At 40.7% G+C, this 25,054-nt stretch overlaps 1 protein-coding gene across 1 annotated transcript in view; it reads right to left on the reverse strand.

Moving 5' to 3' along the window:
• Positions 1–14,309: 14,309 nt before the first annotated feature.
• BRINP1 (BMP/retinoic acid inducible neural specific 1) overlaps positions 14,310–25,054 on the reverse strand; it is a 259,794-nt gene continuing 249,049 nt past the window's right edge. Inside the window, exon 7 of the mRNA XM_040442821.1 lies at positions 14,310–15,450. Within this exon, the coding sequence (XP_040298755.1) occupies positions 14,310–15,450 (1,141 nt within the window). The remainder of the gene's footprint in view (positions 15,451–25,054) is intronic.

Here is a 25,054-nt window from a genome sequence, read left to right on the forward strand (position 1 = left end):
TAAAAAGCTGTAGGTTATAGCCACAACTGTAGTCAGAATTCTGGTATTCTGTTCAGAATTCTGGAATTGCATTATCCTTCATATACTGGAGACGACTGGGGCCTGATGGATCCCATGCCCTATTAAGAGGTCTGCTGGGTTTCCAGTATAAATGCCATCTTTCTGCCAGAAAAATAATGCTGCATGCAGCTGTATTTTTCCAGTAGAAAATTTTTATTTTTGCTGGAAATCCAGCAGACCTATTACAGTGAATGGGACCTGATGGTCTCCTGTAGTGTTGAACAAGTTGAAGCATCCGAAGTGGAATTCGATCCATAGTTTAGGAAAAAATTTATTTGCCACAAAGCCAAATTTCCTCACGCTTCTTGGTAACAAATTAGTTTTTTTCTAAAATAGTGTCTGAAAAGAAAAAAAAATATTCTCACCTCATTCACTAGATTACTGAGAGGCTGTCGGCTCCCATCTTGATTGAAGAAAACCTGCCAAAAGAACATGCACCAAGCGTGAAGGCATCACCATGTGATCATGCCGGCCGTGCGTGGTGACATCATCACTGATCACCGCGCTCACCCAGGTGATCACGTGGTGACATCATCACGCACGCTGAAGGCCCTTTGGCGGGTTTTCTTCAATCAAGGTGGGAGCTAGCTGCCTCTCTGCGATCAAGTGGATGAGGTGAGTAAAATTTTTTTTAACCCCATATTAACCCCCTGAGCACATGAATGTAAATCTCATATGCCACAGTCAGCACTGAATGTGGCATCTGAGGGGTTAAATGATGGGGGTGGTACAATTACTGTTCCCCATCATTGCGTCCGCTCCATACAATGAAAAGCAATTTGCAATGAAGTAATTCATAACAAATCGAATTTCTTGATGAAGTTCAGTGAAGTTGCCAAATATAATTTTTGAAAACTTTGCTCATCTCTAGTTTCTGGTATAAGCAATTTTACTATTCTGTTCTTATGCCAGAACAGAGCTGTGGAATTCCGACCACGGATGTGGACATAGCCTTAAAAAGAACCTGTCAACAACAAATTTGGTACAAACTACAGCAGCATGATACAGAGCAGGAGAAGCTGAGTTGAGTGATATATACAGTAGTTTTGTGGAAAAAGTTTCAGCAAAGCTTGTAATTTACACATTTATATCTCTGCGGTTTTTTAGTTAATTTGTGCACAGGGACAGTTTAATCAGTGAATGATACATATACAAACTTAAGGCCCCTTTACAAGAGTAGATAATTGTTTTTCAAAAAGATTATAAAATCAAGCGAAAATTGTAGTTCTTGCAATCACTGATGTAGACCCCTCAATTATTATTCATCGTCCAGAAGTGTAAACGGGTTCCACAAGTGTAAACCAGTAATGTTTATATCATGGACGATTCCACAGTAGGTGTGCAATCACCAGTCATGTTAATTACTTCGGCCACAAATATGTGCCCAAACCACAAAAAAGTGTGGATTAAAAATTTGTTTGCTCCTTCACGTGTTCTTCTGTTGGTCAAAATGAAGTGTGATAAGGCACTTCGAACATTGGATTTCAATCTTCCAGATTCTGAACTCCGAATGAATATTTACTCACCAAACATCGAACACCAAAATCCACCAGGGAACAAACGCATCAAATACATGTGTCTCTATTTTTACTATCATGTATGTAAAAATATTTGTTACTTCCTATCTTCTTGGAGTGAAGGTGGTTTTTGGTGGTAAAGAAGATGGAATAAAGTGTCTACACACCTTTAAGGGTATAACACATTGGGGGAGATATATCAAGACTGGTGGATCCATCTACCAGTCTTAATCTACCTGCGCTGGTGTGAGATGCACCTGATTTGTTAAGAGGCAGAAGCCTGCCCTGCCATGCGCCAGAAACTGAAGTCTATACCAGCTAGCATAGACTTTAGCTATAACTTTCACCACTTTTTGCCGAAAGCTATAGTAAGTGGGATGGCAACCCAAAGCCACACCCCCTTCCGCTAAGCCATGCCATGCTCCATAATGCGCAAGGGACTTAATGAATGTCCCTCAATACCTTTTTTCCCAAATGCCACCCACTCAGGCAATTATCTTTTAGTGTAAATGCAACTGTTTGCCTGACAAACAATCTATTACACTACACAAACGATCACACTCACAAAATTTTAGATGATACTTTGCTTATCTAAAGGTTTGTCATTCAAACATTAACCCCTTAAGGACCCTGCTATATTTTACCTTAAGGACCCGGCCATTTTTTGCAAATCTGACATGTGTCACTTTATGTGGTGATAACTTTAAAATGCTTTTACTTATCCAGGCTATTCTGAGATTGTTTCATGACAGTGGTAAAAATTGAGTAAAAAAATAATAATTTTTATTTATAAAAAAAATCCAAATTTACCAAAATTTTGGAAAAATTAGCAAATTTCAAAATTTCAATTTCTCTACTTTTATAGTAGATAGTAATACCTCAAAAAATAGTTATTACTTTACATTCCCCATATATCTACTTCATGTTTGGATCATTTTTTGAATGACATTTTATTTTTTGGGGACATTAAAAGGCTTAGAAGTTTAGAAGCAAATCTTGAAATTTTCTGAAAATTTCTAAAACCCACTTTTTCACGACCAGTTCAGGTCTGAAGTCACTTTGTGAGGCTTACATAATAGAAACCACCCAAAAATTACCCCATTTTACAAACTATGCCCCTCAAGGTATTCAAAACAGATTTTACAAACTTTGTTAACCCTTTAGGTTTTCCACAAGAATTATTGGAAAATAAAGATGAAATTTTAGAATTTCACTTTTTTGGCAGATTTTTCATTTTAATAATTTTTTTCCAGTTACAAAGCAAGGGTTAACAACCAAACAAAACTCAATATTTATGGCCCTGATTCTGTAGTTTACAGAAACACCCCATATGTGGTCATAAACTTCTGTACGGGCACACGGCATTGCGCAGAAGGAAAATAATACCATACGGTTTTTGGAAGGCAGATTTTGCTGGACAGTTTTTTTGACACCATGTCCCATTTGAAGCCCCCCTGATGCACCCCCAGAGTAGAAACTCCAAAAAAGTGACCCCATTTTGGAAACTACAGGATAAGGTGGCAGTTTTGTTGTTACTATTTTAGGGTACATATGATTTTTGGTTGCTCTATATCAGTGGTGCCCAACCATTTTTCGTCTGAGGGCCGCACTAGACTTGGTATAAATTTTGCGGGCCGGAACCAGGTTGCTTTGCCAGAAAGAAATGCAAACGCTGTGAGGGGGCACGTGTGAGCATTACTACTGTGAAGAGGTCACATATCTGGCATAACTACTGTGAGGGGGAACATATCTGGTCATAACTACTGTGAGGGGGCACATGTCAGGGCATAATTACTGTGAGGAGGGCACATATCAGGGCATAACTACTGTGAAGAGGGCACATATCTGAGCATAACTACTGTGAGGGTGCACATATCTGGGCATAACTACTGTGAGGGGGCATGTGCGAGCATTACATCTGTGAAGAGGGCACATATCTTGGCATTATTACTGTGAGGGGGCACATATCTGGGCATAACTACAGTGAGAGGGCATGTATGAGCATTACATCTGTGAAGAGGGCACATATCTTGGCATTATTACTGTGAGGGGGCACAAATCTGGGCATAACTACTGTGAGTGGGCATGTGTGAGCATTACTACTGTGAAGAGGGCACATATCTTGGCATTATTACTGTGAGGGGGCATGTGATGTATACATGTGTGTAATGTATGTAGTGCACTACATACATGTATACATCACATACTGCGCTGTCACCTTCTTTTGCAGGTCTACCTTGATGTCTGGTCTTTAGGCTTCAGTCAGATCCTCCACCGCCATGCTTGCGCCGTGTGCCCGACACCACCAGGGGGTGGCCCCTACTCCTTTCATCTCCCACCGGCTTCTCCTACAGCAGGGCACTCTATTGCTCCAGTGCCCGCCCAATCTTACGAATCATGGGCGTAGCTAGAAATGACTGGGCCCCATAGCATAAAAATTTATGGCTCCCCCTCCCGGATCTCCCACCCCCACATACCTATCGGACCTCCCACCCCTTCCAGAGCTCCCACCCAAACACCACTCCAGGACCGCCCACCCCCACATCCCCACACCCCTCCCTAGATCCCCCTAAGTGTCATCCACAGATCCCCCCTCAGTGTCATCCACAGATCCCCCTCAGTGTCATCCACAGATGTTCCCCCTCAGTGTCATCCACAGATCCCCCTCAGTGTCATCCACAAACCCCCCCCTCAGTGTCATCCACAGATCCCCCCCTCAGTGTCATCCACAGATATCCCTACTCAGTATCATCCACAGATATCCCCCCTCAGTGTCATCCACAGATATCCCCCCTCAGTGTCATCCACAGATATCCCCCCTCAGTGTCATCCACAGATATCCCCCCTCAGTGTCATCCACAAACCCCCCCTCAGTGTCATCCACAGATCCCCCCCTCAGTGTCATCCACAGATATCCCTACTCAGTGTCATCCACAGATATCCCCCCTCAGTGTCATCCACAGATATCCCCCCTCAGTGTCATCCACAGATATCCCCCCCTCAGTGTCAGGCCTCATGCACACAACCGTTGTGTGCATCCGTGGCAGTTGTGCCGTTTTCCGTTTCTTTTCGCTGACCCATTGACTTTCAATGGGTCCATGGAAAAATCGGAATATGCACCGTTTTGCAGCCGCATCCGTGATCCGTGTTTCCTGTCCGTCCAAAAAATAGGACCTGTCCTATTTTTTTGATGGACAACGGTTCACGGACCCATTCAAGTCAATGGGTCCATGAAAAAACACGGATGCACACAAGATTGGCATCCGCGTCCGTGGTCCGTGGCCGTAGGCTACTTTCACACAGACGGATCCACAGATCCGTCTGCATAAAAGCTTTTTCAGATCCAACAGTATATTCTAACACAGAGGTGTTCCCATAGTGATGGGGACGCTTCGAGTTAGAATATACTTTGAACTGTGTACATGACTGCCCCCTGCTGCCTGGCAGCACCCGATCTCTTACAGGGGGCTGTGATCCGCACAATTAACCCCTTAGGTGCAGCACCTGAGGGGTTAATTGTGCGTATCATAGCCCCCTGTAAGAGATCATGTGCTGCCAGGCAGGAGGGGGCACACCCCCCTCCCTCCCCAGTTTTAAATTCATTGGTGGCCAGTGGGCCCCCCCTCCCTCCCCTGTAGTTAACACATTGGTGGCCAGTGCGGCCGGCCCCCCCTCCCTCCACTGTAGTTAACACATTGGTGGCCAGTGCGGCCGGCCCCCCTCCCCCCCTGTAGTTAACACATTGGTGGCCAGTGCGGCCGGCCCCCCCTCCCTCCCCTGTAGTTAACACATTGGTGGCCAGTGCGGCCGGCCCCCCTCCCTCCCCTGTAGTACTGTAGATTCATTGGTGGCCAGTGGGCCCCCCCTCCTTCCCCCTCCTAATTAACATCTCCCCCCTATCATTGGTGGCAGTGGAGAGTACCGATCGGAGTCCCAGTTTAATCGCTGGGACTCCAATAGGTAACCATGGCAACCAGGACGCTACTTCAGTCCTGGTTGCCATGGTTACTTAGCAATTTTTAGAAGCATTATACTTACCTGCGAGCTGCAATGTCTGTGACCGGCCGGGCGCTCCTCCTACTGGTAAGTGAAAGGTCTGTGCTATAAGCAATGCGCCGCACAGACCTTTCACTTACCGGTCACAGACATCGCAGCTCGCAGGTAAGTATAATGCTTCAAAAAATTGCTAAGTAACCATGGCGATTAAACTGGGGCTCCGATCGGTACTCTCCGCTGCGACCAATGATAGGGGGGAGATTTTAATTAGGAGGGGGAGGGAGGGGGGGCCGGCCGCACTGGCCACCAATGTGTTAACTACAGGGGAGGGAGGGGGGCAGGCCACACTGGCCACCAATGTGTTAACTACAGGGGAGGGAGGGGGGGCCGTCCGCACTGGCCACCAATGTGTTAACTACAGGGGAGGGAGGGGGGGCCGGCCGCACTGGCCACCAATGAGTTAAATACAGGGGGGAGTCAGCAGGGGGCAGTCATGTACACAGTTCTTTTAGTATATTCTAACCTGAAGCGTCCCCATCACCATGGGAACGCCTCTGTGTTAGAATATACTGTCGGATCTGAGTTTCACGATCTATCTCAAATCCGATGGTATATTCTAACATAGAGGCGTTCCCATGGTGATGGGGACGCTTCAAGTTAAAAACTCTGATCCGATGGTATAAAAGGGACTCCTGACTTTACATTGAAAGTCAATGGGAGACGGATCCGTTTGCAATTGCACCATATTGTGTCAACGTCAAACGGATCCGTCCCCATTGACTTGCATTGTAATTCAGGACGGATCCGTTTGGCTCCGCACGGCCAGGCGGACACCAAAACAACTTTTTTTTTCATGTTCATGGATCCTCCAAAAATCAAGGAAGACCCACGGACGAAAAAACGGTCACGGATCACGGACCTACGGACCCCGTTTTTGCGGACCTTAAAAAAAAACGGTCATGTGCATGAGGCCTCATCCACAGATATTTCCCCCTCAGTGTCATCCACAGATATCCCCCCTCAGTGTCATCCACAGATATCCACCCCCTTAGTGTCATTCACAGATCTCCTCCCCACCCAGAGCCGCTTCCTAGCTAATTTATTCACTCCACTTGCCTCTGTGAAATTGAAGAGAAGCTCCGTAATCTCGCACAGGTGCACTGGCAGAGGCCAGGAAGACGGTGCATGCGCACTTCGATGCCTCTGCCAGTGCGCCTGTGCGAGATTACGGCGCTTCTCTTCAATTTCACAGAGGCAAGTGCAGTGAATAAATTAGCAAGGAAGCAGCGCTGGGCGGGGAGATTGCAGGCACAGGCAGCATCGCTTTGCTGCCTGTGCCGTTCGCAGCGCTCCCTGTGCTAGTGCGCTGATAAAGTCCTGTTACTGCGCGGGCCGTAGGTTGGCCATCACTGCTCTATAGTACACTTTTTGTGAGGTAAGAAATAGCTGTTTTGTCAACGTTTTTATTTTTTGTCATTTACAACATTCATCTGACAGGTTAGATCATGTGCTATTTTTATATAGCAGGTTGTCACAGATGCGACAATACCAAATAATTTTTGGTTGTTTGTACATAACAAAGCATTTAAAAAAAATATATAATTATTGTCTCCACATTCTGAAAGCCGTAGTTTTATTTATTTTTTGGGCGACTGTCTTATGTAGGGGCTCAATTTTTTGGGGATGAGATGACGGTTTGATTGGCACTATTATAGGGTGCATATGACTTTTTGATTGCTTGCTATTACACTTTTTGTGATGTAAGGTGACAAAAAATGGCTTTTTTTTTTTTTACAGTGTTCACCTGAGGGGTTAGGTCATGTGGTACTTTTATAGAGCCGGTCATTACGGATGTGGCAATACCTAATATGTATACTTTTTTTATTTACTTAAATTTTACACAATAACAGCATTTTTAAAACAAAAAAAAGTTTTAGTGTCTCCATATTCTGAGCCATAGTTTTTTCAGTTTTTGGGCGATTATTTTAGGTAGGGTACCATTTTTGCGGGATGAGATGACGGTTTGATTGGCACTATTTTGGGGGTGCATATGACTTTCTGATCGCTTGCTATTACACTTTTTGTGATGTAAGGTGACAAAAATAGCTTTTTTTACACCGTTTTTATATTTTTAAAAATTATAGTGTTCATCTGAGGGGTTAGGTCATGTGATATTTTTATAGAGCAGGTTCTTACAGACGTGGCGATACCTAATATGTATACTTTTTTAAATTTACTTAAGTTTTACACAATAACAGCATTTTTAAAACAAAAAAAAAGTTTTAGTGTCTCCATATTCTGAGCCATAGTTTTTTTATTTTTTGGGCTATTGTCTTAGGTAGGGGCTCATTTTTTGCGGGATGAGGTGACGGTTAGATTGGTACTCTTTTGTTGGGCATACACCTTTTTGATCGCTTGGTGTTGTACTTTTAGTGATGTAAGGTGACAAAAAAATTGTTTATTTAGCACAGTTTTTCAACTTTTTTTCACTTTATTTTTTGTCCCACTTTTGGACTTCAACTTTTGGGGGTCCCAGCCCCTTTACAATGCATTCCAATACTTCTGTATTGGAATGCATTGTCTGTATGAGTAATACAGTGTGTATTACTCATACAGCTTCCTGCCTATGAGATCCAGGGGGCTGAATCTCACTGGCTCTCTACCGGAAGGCAGCCCTGATGCCTAAGGAAGGCATTGTGCTGCCTTCCATGCCATCGGGTCCCCGTCACAGCAGCATGGGGATCCGATGGCAGCTTCGATCCCCGCCCGACATTATACGTGCCTTGGTCAGCGCTGACCGTGGCACATGAAGGGTTAATGCGCTGGCATCTGTGATTTCACCGATGACGGCGCATGCAGCAGGGTTCCGGCCATCAGTGACTGCCGGACCTCTGCCGCTGAGTGGGCGGGCGCAGCTCCTGCACCCGCCTGATCCCCATGAAGTACATGTACGTCATGGGTCTTTAAGTCCCGCAAAGAAATTACGTTCTAACCTTAAGTTTGAATTTGTATTAGTACCTGTTAAACGAGCCGCTTACTCTAATGCTAATAAAAATAATATTCCAAGGCTCAAATTTTGAGTTCTACCATATTCTATGTTAAATATTTCATGTTATTTCCTATTCTGTAAACATGCTGAAACAAAGATATGTATAACTAAAACTACACTCAATTATATTGTCAATAATATGTTGTAACTAAACAGCAAGCAAATATTTTCTCAATGTTTGTAATATCACCTTTATGTTTTAAGTGTACTATACACTAAGAAAAATCTCAATAAAAGCTATCTTTGAAAGATTGAAAAAAAATCTACGTCATGGGTCCTTAAGGGGTTAACAACTCAAATCAGTTATGTACTTGTGTAAAGGCGCTTTTAGACAGGAATTGCCATCAGTCACTGAGAATAGCAGTCTTAAGCTCAGAAAGAGTAGAGTTGTAAATTTATGAAACATTAAAATCTTAATTCAATCTTTTCCCACAAAACTATACATCAATCTGCTCAGCCCTTTCTGCAGGGGCGTGGCTAGGGTTTAAAAACATCCGGGGCACAAGCCCACAGTGTTGAAATTGAACATTAAAGGCATGCTTAAAGGGGTGTTCTGGTTTACGCAAATGAAGTGCAGTACTGCAGACTGCAGTCATTATATAATACAACATTCGGTAACTTTCCAATATCTGTTATGTTTCATTTCCTCACCACTGCTTGGGCCCTTTAATATTGATGGGAGTGGACCCTGGGCAACCCCACAGATCATACCCCCACCCCCTTGTACTTGTTCCGCTGATCCGCTACTTGCGGGCTGCGCGGGCATGAGTTCAGTCACATCGGTGTGCAATCCCGTCCTGCGGCGTGTAATACCGGGAGACCCGTGACCTCCCGCAAGTAGCGGATCAGCGGAACAAGTACAAAGGGAGTGGGGGGATGATCTGTGGTGGGTTGCCCAGGTCCAATCAATATTAAAAGGCCCTGGAATAGCCAAATAAAAAAAAATAATGCTATCAGCATAACATTCGGGGCACAGGACAAAACATCCCCGAATGTTTTGACCCAACGACGCCCCTGCCTTTCTGCTCTATAACATGCTGCCTGCAGATTGCACTGCATTTTGTGGTGACAGGTTCTCTTTAAATAATACTTTCTAAATACTTTTTCATACAATACATACTTGAAATTAGTTTATTCAATGTTGCTTCTTGTTTATATTAAATCTGTTTGTATTCTTCATAACAGATCAATTGTTTTGATTTCTCCTTTGCATCTATGGTGGGATTATTTCTTTCTCTGGCTGAGATATAAAACATTTTTAATAGAAACAATGAACCAATGAGCCAATCATTAACAAAAAACAGTATTCCATTTGCTAACTTCCTTCTTTTCATGTTTTAATGTCCTTCACAATAACATGTGTTGCTTTGAGTTTTCATTAACATACTGTGAGAACTCATTTTTCATTGCATAATGTCATTATTTATCTTGTACAATGCAGACACCGAGTCATCAGACACCACACTGGTCGAATACAGACCTCCCATGAATTTTTCTTGATCTTAAGTTCCCAGGAAATGTTCCCAGGAAATCTTCTTATAAGCCATTGACCTGCAAATGTGTACAATATTGTGTACAGTATGCTTTACATTTTAACTCCCGTCAAGAAACTAATATCAAACAAATATGAATACAACTGATTGTTGGCTTAATAAAAGATCCAAAAAAGTATTAGTAAAAAAAAAAAACAATCTTCCCAAATTTGATGACATTCTTTTACCTGAACTCATCAAGCTGATCTGGACATGGGAATATTCAAATGCCACAACAGTCAATTGGTACATTAACCTGCCACACAATACGTATTTTCATCCAAAATAATGAAATAATGCATGTGGGGTTCATACCGTCTTGAAAGATGCCCATGTATGGGACAAACCATTCTTGTAGATCATATTTTTTTTTCATATTTTACATTTCATTCAACATTACACTGTACTCATTTATCCATGTAGAGTATGTACTGTATGTGCTTGTGTATCCTCCATCATACTCAAATGCACATCTCCCACCCAGAACGCCATTCAGTATCCCATGCAGTCAGGTCTCAGCTTGGTGTGTCAATATTTTATATAATTAAGGAGGAACATGCTGGCATTTGCAGAATTAGTAGCTTGTCATCCTCCTTTTTGGTTTATAATTATCATCATTATCATTTTATATTTTACATTTTACAAGTTTAATATACAGAAAAGAAAGATTCTCTCCCTTGTAGGGGGGTAAATGTTTTTTTTTTTTTTTTTATGGCAGTTTACTCCCTTTACTGCTGGTATTTTCAAGGCTCATGCAGGAGGTCACTAAATTTCTGAAGCATCTCTCCCCAGTCCTACTTGCTGTGTTAAGATATGAACACAGCTGTGTGCTTCTCTCACGTCTTCCCCCTCCTAGGGCAGTGATTGTCTGACTCTGGTATGGTTTAACCCATTTCATGAATACAGTTATGGGATTGATAGACTTGTTCGAGGCTTTGTCAGTGGACCAAACTCATGGGTAACTGCCATGGGGATGATTGGAGGACTGCTTGTTGAATGTCAAATGTCTTTAAGCTGAATTCATCTAGATAAAAAAGGACAGCAAAGCAACATAATGCATAACACTTATGTAGCGAAAAGGATTGTGCATCTTGTAAACGTCTATAATATTTTGGTACTGTGCCTTTCTTTTTAGAACATCAGTACTAAGTATTTGGCACTGCCTGAAAATGAGCATGCTAACATAGAGTATGACTACATACTTCCATCCATTTTAAGATGATCTCCACATTGTTTGCTTTATATAAACACACAGATGCTGGTGTATCTGATTTACTATCATTTGTCAAAAATCCATGTAAATGGCTGCAAAAAGTATTACATTATAATCAAGAATTGTAGAAACAGCCACAAATACTTATGTTGGTCCCAAAACACAAAACATCATCTTCCCTAGCCATCAGACACCATAATACTTTTGAACCTTACTAGTATTATTGAGTCTAATGTTAGGGATTGTGGACCTATTTATGCAGATGAAGTAATACCGGGGAGTGATAAGACTGAACATTACAGAAAAACATCTATCCTCACACAGAATTAAAGGAAACCTGAGAGGTTTAACATGCAGTCTAATCTGCAGGCAGCATGTTATATAGCAGGATTTGCTGAGTAGATTGATATAGTGGGAAAGATTATGTAGACCTTGTAATTTACTCAATTAGATTACCTGTAATCTTGGGCTTAGTCCAGTGCATAGTTCTATTCAGCGACTGACACCTATCTATGTGTGTACACTCATAATCAGTGATAGGACCACCCACTGGACTCCTACGTCCATAGAGCACAGATTTAAATGAATAAATCTTCTACTGAATCTTTTCTCACAAACGATATATCAATCCTGCTCTTTAACATGATGCCCTGCAGAAAGGCTCCCTTTAAAGTTACATTAAGGGATATTTTATGAACTTGTTGGATGGAAGACCTAGACAATGTTGTTTGGACCATATATGGAAAGGATCTGCTACGGACTACAACACTATGGACTTTAAAACAAGTCTTGGACTAGAAGTAAAAATATAATCAATATAAAATATATTTAATTATCAAGATAAATAAATGATGAGGTCTAAAATAAATAGTATTTGCAAACTATTCATTAGATTATTATATTATCATTATAGAATGAAATAGCCCTGTTCTGTACATTTAATGAACAAATCAGCAACAGCTTGGCTGTTTCTAATAAAATAATATTCAGCATGCAACTGTGAGGTTCTGGCCATAGGATATTATTGCAGCTATTCTTATATAAAACACTGTTCACTGCCCAGTTTACCGTGATATCAGTTATTATAAAGATTTTTATACTAAGACTGGAAACATCGGAGGAAATATATCAGTGTCTCTGCTCATGAAAAGTGTCCCAATTTGTGCCAGAATTTGTGGCACACCAAGCACAGAATATGTTAGTGTTAACACAAAATTTTGTTTAGTTTACGACATACTAGACACGACTGAGTTGACAACTTTTGCACCTACTTTTTGCGTAGTCTGATTTTGGGCCTTGTTTTGTTGTAGTCTTGGACAGATTTTGGTTAATCTTTTGGACAAAAACTATACCTGCTCCAAGGTGGTATAGGAAGTGTTGTAAAAGTCTGATAGTATGAAGTCCTATGGTGCATCGTGTTAAAAGTAGGAATATTTGTGGCACATTATGTCACATCTTTCCTTCAGACTGCCATAAGACAAAATCACAGATTTAGGCTACATTCACATGACTATATTTTCAGTCAACGTCCCATCCACATTTTTGGTGGATCACACAATGACCCATTAATTTCTATGGGCCTGCAAAAAATTCAGACATCACCTGTGTGCTTTCCTCATCTGTGCTGCCTTGCCTTAAATAGTAGAACATGTCTGTTTTGTGGCCAAGAATAACCATTTTTATAAAGGGGCCTGCAATAAGTAAAGGATGCACACGACCACATCCTTATTTTGCGGATGTGCATTTTACAAAATGGATAGGGTTGTGTAAATGTAGCCATAGACATATTTAACAATGTTGGTGATAAATTTGACACTAAATAAAAATGGTGCAACCACAATATTCTGGCACAAAAGAAACCTTTATATATCTGACCTATTATGCTTATCAATGTAATGACTGAATTATCATTAACTAATTAATTTAAAGAGAAGACATTTTAAAGTGTCAAATTGTACCTTTTGTACTTTTAAAAGAGTTTTCCAGCACAGCAAAAAATTGGTGGTTGCAGAATCAGATTTAAAAAACGATAGAAGCTATTTTCTCTTCCACAGATCTCTCACTGTTCTGACTGTGCCCTGGACCTAGTATAGTACCGAAGCAGAACAGCAGAGACAGGGGATTCATGAAGGTGAGTATCGCTTCTTTTTAACCAACTCTGCCATACATTTTTGTTTTGCTGGAAAATCACTTTAAAGAAATGAAATGATAAATATTATATTTTTTCCAGCATCTTTTTAGCACAGAGCATTGAACCTCTGGCAACCTGCTACTACGGATTTAATCCAAATGAAAATTGCACTTGTAGAAATTGATGGGCTTTACTTCACCTCTATATAACTCATAGTTCATGTTCATACATAGGCATAGAGATGTCTCTCCCATGTGCATGAAGCTTAAAGTTTGATATGGCTCTCATTCAAGAAAATGCAGCTACAGTTGTGTATTGGATTCCTTGGGAAGGCAGTAGGCCACAAAGTAATCCTCCAAGGATCCAAGTATTTGTTTCTAATGTAATTTGTGTATGTACAGTAAATGCATAATATGGTAGCCTACTTGTGTAATAAAAATCAATACTAAATAGCTGCACTAACATCAAAATAGTAATAGCAGAATAGCCTAATGATTTAAAATATAGCATAAGTAAGCCTAACATATAGTATCTGTATTTCCATATAGATGTTTTACACTTAATAAATGGTTATAACTCAATGATTATGTAAAGGATTCAGAATCTGAAGCCACCAAATGGATGAAAACTGATCACGCCCAAGAAATGTAATAAAAGGAAGTATGTAATATACTCCATTTTTATAGTCTGCAGCATAATCATAGTCAGGTCATAAGGTAGATTCTAAGGTAATTAAAGTTCTAATTCCCTCAGAGTTTTCACCTCTGGATTTCAAAATAAATGTTTCAACTCAGAGGAAGGCATGGGAGGGTTAACATAATTTGACTGTCATATGATCAGGTTGCTTCAGAATCTCAGTGGTGTACAAGTCCAGTGCATGATTGACCCGTATGATTTCACTATTGGTCAACTTCAAGCGATGCTTCAGCATACAGGAAAAGAGGTCCAGTTGGGGTTTTCCTGGTCCAGCTGGGGGAGCTAAGCGGTTGATCCTTTCCCGGATGTCCAACATAAGCAACATAACCGAGGATGAAGAATAAAATTGCCCACCTTGGGAGTAAGACTGATTAACTTGCTGAACTGCACTACGTAAAAGATCTGGGTTAAATCTTAAGCTGTAACCATATAACTGGACTTCAGATATTTTCACATAAAACTGCCTTTTTGTAGGATCCGACAAGTCCACTGGGCCTTGTCCTGTGTCATTGCGAAGGAGTGAAGGTAGACGTGTACGACTGCGAAGGTAAATGTGTACAGTTTCAAAAAAGGTCTTCCAGCGGTTTCCCAGGAGTAGAGTCCAATTAAAACACTGACTGTTTTGAAGACGTGTCTTCTCCCATCTTGGGTAACCATGTTCTCCAAATGGCATACTCCAACCTTCAGAATGGCTGCCACTAAATGGGTTGACATATACAAAGAAGCTTGGATCCAGAGTGGTATTCCTGGCCTGACAGATACGCATAGACATTCCAATGACCATATGGAGGAACTCAACTCGGTTTTTGTTGCTTTTTAGGGTAAGTGACATTCTTTTTCTCCAGCGTGGGTCAAAATAGGTGTCTAATCGAATCTCATTGCTAATGAAAGTTGTATGCACATGAAGGCGGGAGTCCATCTTCTGCAATAAGTAACGCAGCTCCTGGTCTTGGAAATCCAGCTCTGTTTCCAGACTTATGAACTGCTCACTACGCTCTGAATCTACATTCTGTGCCTCGCACCGACCACGGTATAATTTGTAACCCTTATTACAGGAGCCACATAGTGAGATGTTAGCCATACTGCACATTGCACAGCTTTGGTTTCCTCCTATAATGCAAGGAATGGGTCGCTGGCAAAGCATGCTGCCTCCATGGCAAACACAACTACGCTGACTTTCCAAAAATGTGCCCCAGAAGCCGTTTTCATTGCAGTAAAGGAGAGACTGCACCCGGGCCAGCCACTGTTGAATTGATCTAAAACAAGAAAACAGATACGTAGTCAAACACTGGAGACAACATGAAATTACAAAAAAGATCTCTGCCTGAGTTTATTTCCACAAAGAGATGAGTAAATTGATTTTAAATGAATTCCATTTTTTTATTTGGATACTGCAATTTGGTTTCGGATCCATAGCTGTCACTTTGATATTACTAATGCTTTTTTTCAATAAAATAGCTTCAAAGTGGCTGAATATAGTCCTAGGAGACCACAGGGTATCATTCATGACATAAGGGCAATTGGGGTACTTTTGATTTGGGTCAAACTTATTCAGAGCAAAATTGAACCTGAAGACTGATTCATGCAAATCAGTTCTAAAATGAATTTCAAGAAATCTGCACATTTCTATTTCCAAACAAAATCTAGTTAATTATGCAGAGAAAATGCATGAGTTAAATACATAGGATACATAGGAAAATCTGTTAGTTGCAGATTTGCCACAGGGACCAGCATTACTTATTAAATAATGTTGCCCAGTCTCCTGTTTCCAAAGAAGGGTAATTGAGACATGTTAGATAATGTTGGTCACGAATATTCGAATAGCGAAAATTAATCGTGCATATTGACACTTCGAGAATTCGCCAATATTTAGAATATAGTGATATATATTCGTAATTTCGAATATTTTCGATTTTTTTTTTCATCAGTAACCTCTCTTCTTGCTTGTGGGCCAATGAGAAGGATGAAATGTATTTGTCTGAGCTTAGCAACATCCCTAGCAACCAATAGGGAAGTTGCCTACCCCTTACTATATATAAGAACCTCCCCAACAGCCATTTTCTGCAGTATTTTGCAGATCTGAGAGAGACAGCAGAGTTATTGCTGTGCTCTCTGCTTTCCTGTGTCATTACATTAGATAGTTAGTTAGCTTATATATATATATATATATATATATATATATATATACAGTTGCAAGAAAAAGTATGTGAACCCGTTGGAATGATATGGATTTCTGTACAAATTGGTCATAAAATGTGATCTGATCTTCATCTAAGTCACAACAATAGACAATCACAGTCTGCTTAAACTAATAACACACAAATAATTAAATGTTACCATGTTTTTATTGAACACACCATGTAAACATTTACAGTGCAGGTGGAAAAAGTATGTGAACCCTTGGATTTAATAACTGGTTAAACCTTCTTTGGCAGCAATAACTTAAATCAAACGTTTCCTGTAGTTGCAGATCAGACGTGCACAATGGTCAGGAGTAATTCTTGACCATTCCTCTTTACAGAACTGTTTCAGTTCAGCAATATTCTTGGGATGTCTGGTGTGAATCGCTTTCTTGAGGTCATGCCACAGCATCTCAATCGGGTTGAGGTCATGACTCTGACTGGGCCACTCCAGGAGGCGTAATTTCTTCTGTATAAGCCATTCTGCCTTTGATTTACTTCTATGCTTTGGGTGGTTGTCCTGTTGCAACACCTATCTTCTGTTGAGCTTCAGCTGGTGGACAGACGGCCTTAATTTCTCCTGCAAAATGTCTTGATAAACTTGGGAATAAATTTTTCCTTCGATGATAGCAATCCGTCCAGGCCCTGGCGCAGCAAAGCAGCCCCAAACCATGATGCCCCCACCTGCATACTTCACAGTTGGGGTGAGGTTTTGATGTTGGTGTGCTGTGCCTTTTTTTATCCACACAGTGTTGTGTGTTTCTTCTAAACAACTCAACTTTGGTTTCATTTGTCCACAGAATATTTTGCCAGTACTGCTGTGGAACATCCAGGTGCTCTTGTGCAAACTGTAAACGTGCAGCAATGTTTTTTTGTGGACAGCAGTGGCTTCCTCTGTGGTATCCTCCCATGAAATCCATTCTTGTTTAGTGTTTTACGTATTGTAGAATCGCTAACAGGGATGTTAGCATTTGCCAGAGACTTTTGTAAGTCTTTAGCTGACACTCTAGGATTCTTTCTCACCTCATTGAGCAGTTTGAGCTGTGCTCTTGCAGTCATCTTTAAAAGACGGCCACTCCTTGTGAGAGTAGCAGCAGTGCTGATCTTTCTCCATTTATAGACAATTTTGTCTTACCGTGGACTGATGAACAGCAAGGCTTTTGGAGATACTTTTATAACCCTTTCCAGCTTTATGCAAGTCAACTATTTTTAATCGTAGGTCTTCTGAGAGCTCTTTTGCGCGAGGCATCATTCACATCAAGCAATGCTTCTTGTGAAAAGCAAACCCAGAACTGGTGTGTGTTTTTTATAAGGCAGGGCAGCTGTAACCAACACCTGCAATCTCATCTCATTGATTGGACTCCAGTTGTCTGACACCTCATTCCAATAAGCTCTTGGATATGTCATTAGTCTAGGGGTTCACATACCTTTTCCACCTGCACTGTGAATGTTTACATGGTGTGTTCAATAAAAACATGGTAACATTTAATTATTTGTATGTTATTAGTTTAAGCAAACCGCGATTGTTTATTGTTGTGACTTAGATGAAGATCAGATCACATTTTATGACCAATTTGTGCAGAAATCCATATCATTCCAAAGGGTTCACATACTTTTTCTTGCAACTGTATATACACAGTACAGACCAAAAGTTTGGACACACCTTCTCATTCAAAGAGTTTTCTTTATTTTCATGACTATGAAGGCATCAAAACTATGAATTAACACACGTGGAATAATATACATAACAAACAAGTGTGAAACAACTGAAAATATGTCATATTCTAAGTTCTTCAAAGTAGCCACCTTTTGCTTTGATTACTGCTTTGCACACTCTTGGCATTCTCTTGATGAGCTTCAAGAGTGGAAGCCAGGTCATCTGGCGCAGCAACCCATCACTCTCCTTCATGGTCAAATAGCCCTTACTTTCAAAGTTTTCCTAATTTTTCGGCTGAATGACTGACCTTCATTTCTTAAAGTAATGATGGCCACTCGTTTTTCTTTACTTAGCTGCTTTTTTCTTGCCATAATACCAATTCTAACAGTCTATTCAGTAGGACTATCAGCTGTGTATCCACCTGACTTCTCCTCAACGCAACTGATGGTCCCAACCCCATTTATAAGGCAAGAAATCCCACTTATTAAACCTGACAGGGCACACCTGTGAAGTGAAAACCATTTCAGGGGACTACCTCTTGAAGCTCATCAAGAGAATGCAAAGAGTGTGCAAAGCAGTAATCAAAGCAAAAGGTGGCTACTTTGAAGAACCTAGAATATGACATATTTTCAGTTGTTTCACACTTGTTTGTTATGTATATAATTCCACATGTGTTAATTCATAGTTTTGATGCCTTCAGTGTGAATCTACAATTTTCATAGTCATGAAAATAAAGAAAACTCTTTGAATGAGAAGGTGTGTCCAAACTTTTGGTCTGTAATCGCAATCGCGAATATATTGGAGCACTCTATCTGCATATAAAGCTATTTTAATGTCCGTGCCAACCATTTTCTCCAGTCTCAGGAAACTTCTAGCAGCTTGAAAAATGTAGCTATAGTGACCCACACCTGTATTTTGCTCGCGAATATTACATTGCCAATTTTTCGCGATCAATAAAAATAAGCTTGAATTCGTGAAATTACGAATATATGACGAATATTCTACCAAATATTCATGAAATATCGCAAATTCGAATATTGCTCCTGCCGCTCATCACTAATGTTAGACAGTTTAATTCTAGGTATGTGCTGCTTGAAGACCACATTAAAAAGAAATGTAGTGGTGATGCAGTACATGTCGGTCATTCATTCATGGCACATTATTGTGATTGTGGAGTTCCCAAAGGTTTGATCCCCACCAGTCACATATTTATTACTAAGATTGAGCAAATCAAAGTATCTAAAGTGGACTTCTATCAGAATTTCAGGGAGAATTCGATTTGCTGCTAAGCCGAATTTCCTTGTGCTTCTTGGTAACAAATCAATTTGTTAAATTCCTAAAATGGCGTTAAAAAAAAAACATACTCACCTCATCGATTTGAGCGAGAAGAGATCGCCGCTGCCATCTTGCTTGAAGATCCTGCACAAAATCTTGTGCATGGTGACGTATGATGTCACCATGCCGCCAGCATGATGATGTCATCACGCACCACTTGAGATTTCGCATGGGATCTTCAATAAAGATGGCTGCGGCGGCCTCTTCATGCTTAAATAGATAAGGTGAGTATTATTTATTTATTTTTTATTCTCAGATGAACACGGCATCCGAAACGTTCAATGACGGGGCAGCACAATCTCTGTTTCCTGTCATTGTGCCACTACTTACAAAGAGATGCATATGAGCTCTTAACAAGCTCTGCCTCTAATGCCACCAGATGTAAAGCAGATATCCTATAAGTTAATGTTCAGCTCTTAAAACAAGCTTTGAGACATGACTTGGATATTAAATAAGCCAGCACCTCATCTGCAGACAGCTGTTTCGGGGTGATTGCCCCTCATCAGTGCAGAGCAGAGAGTACTGGCTTATCTGGGTGAGAGGCCTGTGTTGTTTTAAGAGCTGAACATTGACTTATAGGATAGCTGCCTTACATCTGGTGGCATTAGAGGCAAAGCTTGTTATAATCTAATATGCATCCCTTCCCTCCCAGAATTCTAGAGAAGCATGTATGGCCTATAAGTCTTCTCACACTGATTAAGGTGCTCTCCCTAAGGAGAGTTAGTTTCCCCCTTTACTACTTACAAAGAAATGCATTTTGTGTCAAAGTAGGACTTTCTTTTGTGTCCTGCATAATGGAAACCAGATGGTTCTGTTATGCTTTCCCATAGAGCTCTATACCGATCAAAATAGAATGCCTCTAAAGGTTTCCGTTTTGAATTCCGTCTTATAAATTCTGTTATTTTCCATTATAGCCATGTCATAATGGAAAGCAATGACAGAATTTATAACAGTGAAGTGAACCCACCCTTAATAATATATCCTCAAAATTAAGTTCTGTTTTTATTTTTCAAAGCTTTACATTCTTTGCTTCCCTTCACATGGTGATGGAGATTTAAAAAAAAAATAAAAATAAGAAATATAGGCTGCTTACTGCCACTACTAAAAAAAAGCTAGGAGCTTACTGCAAACATAATTATTAGTGTTGAGCGAAGCGAGCTACGGATGCTACATCCGAAGTCGCTTCATTAAAAACTTTGGAATAATACTGTACGGAGATTCGTCTCCGTACAGTATTCGAATTAGAAATGAGCGAATCGAATCCCACGAAATGGAATTCGATCCGCATTTCAGGTAAAATTTGATTCGCCTAGAAGCCAAATTTCCTCGTTCTTTGTGTCAGCGAATCGATTTAACCTGAAATCGCATAAAAACAAAAAAAGAATCAAACTTACCACCTTCATTTGCTCGCGACGGGCTGTCAGCCTCCATCTTGCTTGAAGATCTCGGTCAAAATCCCGAGCGGTACGAAATTCCACATCACGCTGCCCGGCGTGATGACGTAATCTCGCGCCATGTGGAATTTGGCCAACATCTTCAAGCAAGATGGTGGCGGCCGGCCTGTCGCGAGCAAATGGAGGTGGTAAGTTTCAATAAAAAAAAATGTATGCTTAATTTTACACTCAGATGCCCCAATCATGTATGAACGCGGCATCTGAGGGGTACAATGATGGGGGTGGCGCTATCGCAGCTCCCTGTCATTGCACCCGCTACTTACAAAAAAATGCACTTCGTGACAAAGTAATTCGTAACAAAGCAAATTTTTCTGTAAAGTTCGGCGAAGCAGCTAAATCTCTAATTAGAATGTAAGGGCTCCGATGAGACAAAACTGAACTCGGCTTTGGTTCCAAGGTATTAATCGCAGAGAAAAAGGGGGTCAGTCAGCACATCCCAAAGCGCAGGGGCACGTTGCTATGGCTGACAACAAAACTGTTGAACAAAACAAGCAATGCAACAGCTCACTGCAAACCAAATAAAGTACAAAATTGCATCATAATTGCAAATGCTGAACTAATAAGTTAGAGATACTTGGCAAATCGTTTTGTACAAAATTATTTGAGCCGCACGTCAAGGCAATCTCTAGTTAGACGGGTTCCTAACATTAAATATACCTGTTATGTGCCATAGCGGCTATCATATAATTCAGAAAGTGCAGGTTCCACTTACATGCTGGGCCCGCCTGAATTTTCTGTCATTTTCGGTGCCAAAATGGCCTCCATTATATCCAGGGAAAGCAGTTACCAGCATGCACGCCGGGCCCAAGGTATTAATCGGAACCAAAGCAGAGTTCGGTTTCAATTTTAAAATTGGTGGTTTTCAACTACCAAAGTTATTCAACTAAGTCACGCGCGACTTCAAACTGACTTTGGCTCATCGGAGCCCATACATTCTAACAATGCATCTCCGTACAGTATTATTCTGAAGTTTTGAACGAAGCGACTTCGATTGAAGCATTCGAAGTTAGCTTTGCTCAATACTAATAATTATATAGCAGAGCACCAACATTGTATTATAGGCTATGTATCATTTGCAGACACTTTATTGTTTAATTAAAGCAACTTTAATGTGGGTATTAATTTGTGATGAGCGAGCATGCTCGAGCATCGAGCATTATGATAAGACAAATATTCTTGTCAGAAGATTATGAAACCAATAGAGGGCGCTGTTCATAACTCAATAGCGCCATCACTATTGTCTGATTGCAAATGAGCATAGGTGATTAAAGGTGTTAAATTTGCTGTTGGGGGAGGAGCTTTTGTGGGAGTGTGTGTATATATAGCAACATAGTATTAGCTTGCCTAAATATAGCTTGCTGAATTTCCCAAGTGCTGATTTTATAAGTGCATTCGAGATATTCAGGAGGTAATTTGGAGGTGGATACAATATAAACAAGTAAGATTTGTTTGTTTAAAATCTTTCCCCTCTTTAAAATGACAGACCTGGTTCTGTGCAGAAATTGTTGTACTTTTATTTTAGGTTCCATGTAGACAGCTCTACATAATGCAGCAGGAAATTGCTTTTTTGAAATATGAGATTTGAAAATTAACCGTTAAACAAACTCAGGCTGAGAACGTTGCAATGCCACTGCCACAGAGGCCCCTAGAAATGGAAGATGGGTTACTGCAGGTTCTGGTAGACTGAGATAGAAGACATGTCCCACACTCTGTGGCTCTCCATAATTCATTTGCAGCACTTTCAGAGTGCAAGAGCAACATGGAGGATGGCTCAAGCACAGTGGGTGAAGAACAATCATCTCCCATGCCTAAAGTATGCAAGACCGCAGCCAAAGACAAAAAGGAGAAGGTGAGGACTGATAGTAAGCAGCTGTTGGTGGGCGATTCCATAATAAGAGGTGTGTAGTTTGAGGAAAATGGTGTTGTGAGATGTCTCCCTGGTGCTACCGCTAGCAGGGATAGACGACGGATCCTTAATATTGTTAGGCAAGCAAAGCAGGAAAGGGAGGTTGATGTTATTGTCCATCTTGGGAAAAATGATCTGGCTTGCAATGAGGTTTCAAAGGAGAAAGAAGCTTTTCACACACTTGGAAAGGATATACGGGAGGTTGCATCAACTGTTTAATTATCTGCAGTTTTGCCTGTGCATAACCTTCAGCATGACAGGAAGATGCGCATTAAGGAATTCAATGTATGGCTTGGTGAATGGTGTCTGAACCAAGGGTTTGGCTTTGTGTCTCATGTTAGCTCTCGTTGGAATGGAAAAGAACCGTACAAGAAAGATGGCTTGCATCTTTCTCTTAAGGGAACGAATGTTCTCAGTAAACAGTTCCAAGTATTTGCTAAGGAGCATTTAAACTAGGAAAGGGGGGCAAAAGAGTGATAATACAGCAGTCCAACTGCCCCCCGGAACAATGCCAGAAGATGCCAGTAGCACAAAGGTTAAGAAATGACAAGCTCAGATTCTTGTCTACAAATGCTTGCAGCTTAGGGAATAAGATCAATGAACTTGAGGCTATAATGGCATCTGAAAATATAGATTTAGTGGCTGTTACTGAGACGTGGTTCAATGGGAGTAACGACTGGGATATAACAATACCAGGGTTCTATCTATACAGAAAAGACAGAGAAGGTAAGAAGGAGGGAGGGGTGGCCCTGTATGTGAAAGAGAGCATAAAATCAAATTTTATACAAGTTAGTGAGAACAATTTAGAGTCAGTTTGGGTTACCTTGCAGCTTGATAATCATAAGGTAACTTGTGTAGGTGTGATATATAGACCACCTAGTCAAGTCAAAGAATTAGATGATCTACTAGTTGAGGAAATAGCTAAAATGACATTGAAGGGGGAAGTTATCATTATGGGAGACTTCAATCTTCCTGATGTAAACTGGAAATAGCAAGTTCTGCCAGGAGTACAGATTCCTACTGGGATTATCTCTATAGCAAGTAGTTGAGGAGCCAACCCGGAAGGAGGCTATTTTAGATTTAGTATTCACAAATGGGAATTTGGTATCTGATATTACTGTAGGGGAAATCTTGGGATCTAGTAATCACAAGTCAGTATAAGATTAGGCAGGGAGAGGCCAAACAAATTATAAGAGCTTCTAAAGCACAGGCAGAAGAGAAATTAGCTCAGTCAGTGAAAAAAGGCGATAAGACATTCTTCAGATACATAAATGAAAAAAGGAAACTAAAACAAGGAATTACCAAATTAAAAACAAAAGGAGGAAGGTATATGGAAGAAGATAAAGAACTAGCTGACTGCCTCAATGAATACTTCTGTTCAGTTTTTACAAAGGAAAATGAAGGAAAAGGACCTCCATTAGGAAAGAAGACTAATGAATCTTTTGATGCATGTGTCTTTACAGAGGAAGAGGTTCTAAGTCAGCTGTCTAAAATTAATTCAAATAAGTCACAGGGGCCTCATGGGATACACCCAAAGCTAATAAAAGAGCTTAGCGGTGAACTAGCAAAACCATTAACAGATTTATTTAACTAATCACTGGCAACAGGAGTTGTCCCAGAAGATTGGAAATTAGCAAATGTTGTGCCCATTCACAAGAAAGGTAGTATGGAGGAATCAGGGAACTATAGGCCAGTAAGCCTGACATCAATAGTGGGGAAATTTATGGAAACCATACTTAAGGAGAGGATTGTGGAACATCTAAAATCCCATGGATTGAAAGATGAAAAACAGCATGGGTTTACTTCAGGGAGATAATTTCAAACTAATCTTATTCATTTTTTTGATTAGGGCACTAAAATAATATATGGCGGAGGTGCAGTAGACATCGCTTATCTAGACTTTAGTAAAGCTTTTGATACTGTCCCACATAGAAGGCTTATCAATAAATTGCAGTCTTTGTGCTTGGACTCCCATATTGTTGAATGGATTAGACAGTGGCTGAGGGACAGACAACAGAGGGTTGTAGTCAATGGAGTATATTCAGACCATGGTCTTGTTACCAGTGGGGTACCTCAGGGATCTGTTCTGGGACCCATATTGTTTAATATCTTTATCAGCGAAATTGCAGAAGGCCTCGATGGTAAGGTGTGTCTTTTTGCTGATGACACAAAGATTTGTAACAGGGTTGATGTTCCTGGAGGGATACACCAAATGGAAAAGGATTTAGGAAAACTAGAGGAATGGTCAAAAATCTAGCAACTAAAATGTAATGTTGATAAGTGCAAGATAATGCACCTGGGGCGTAAAAACCCAAGAGCAGAATATAA

The sequence above is a fragment of the Bufo bufo genome, chromosome 8, assembly GCF_905171765.1.
Source record: "Bufo bufo chromosome 8, aBufBuf1.1, whole genome shotgun sequence".
NCBI lineage: Eukaryota > Metazoa > Chordata > Amphibia > Anura > Bufonidae > Bufo > Bufo bufo.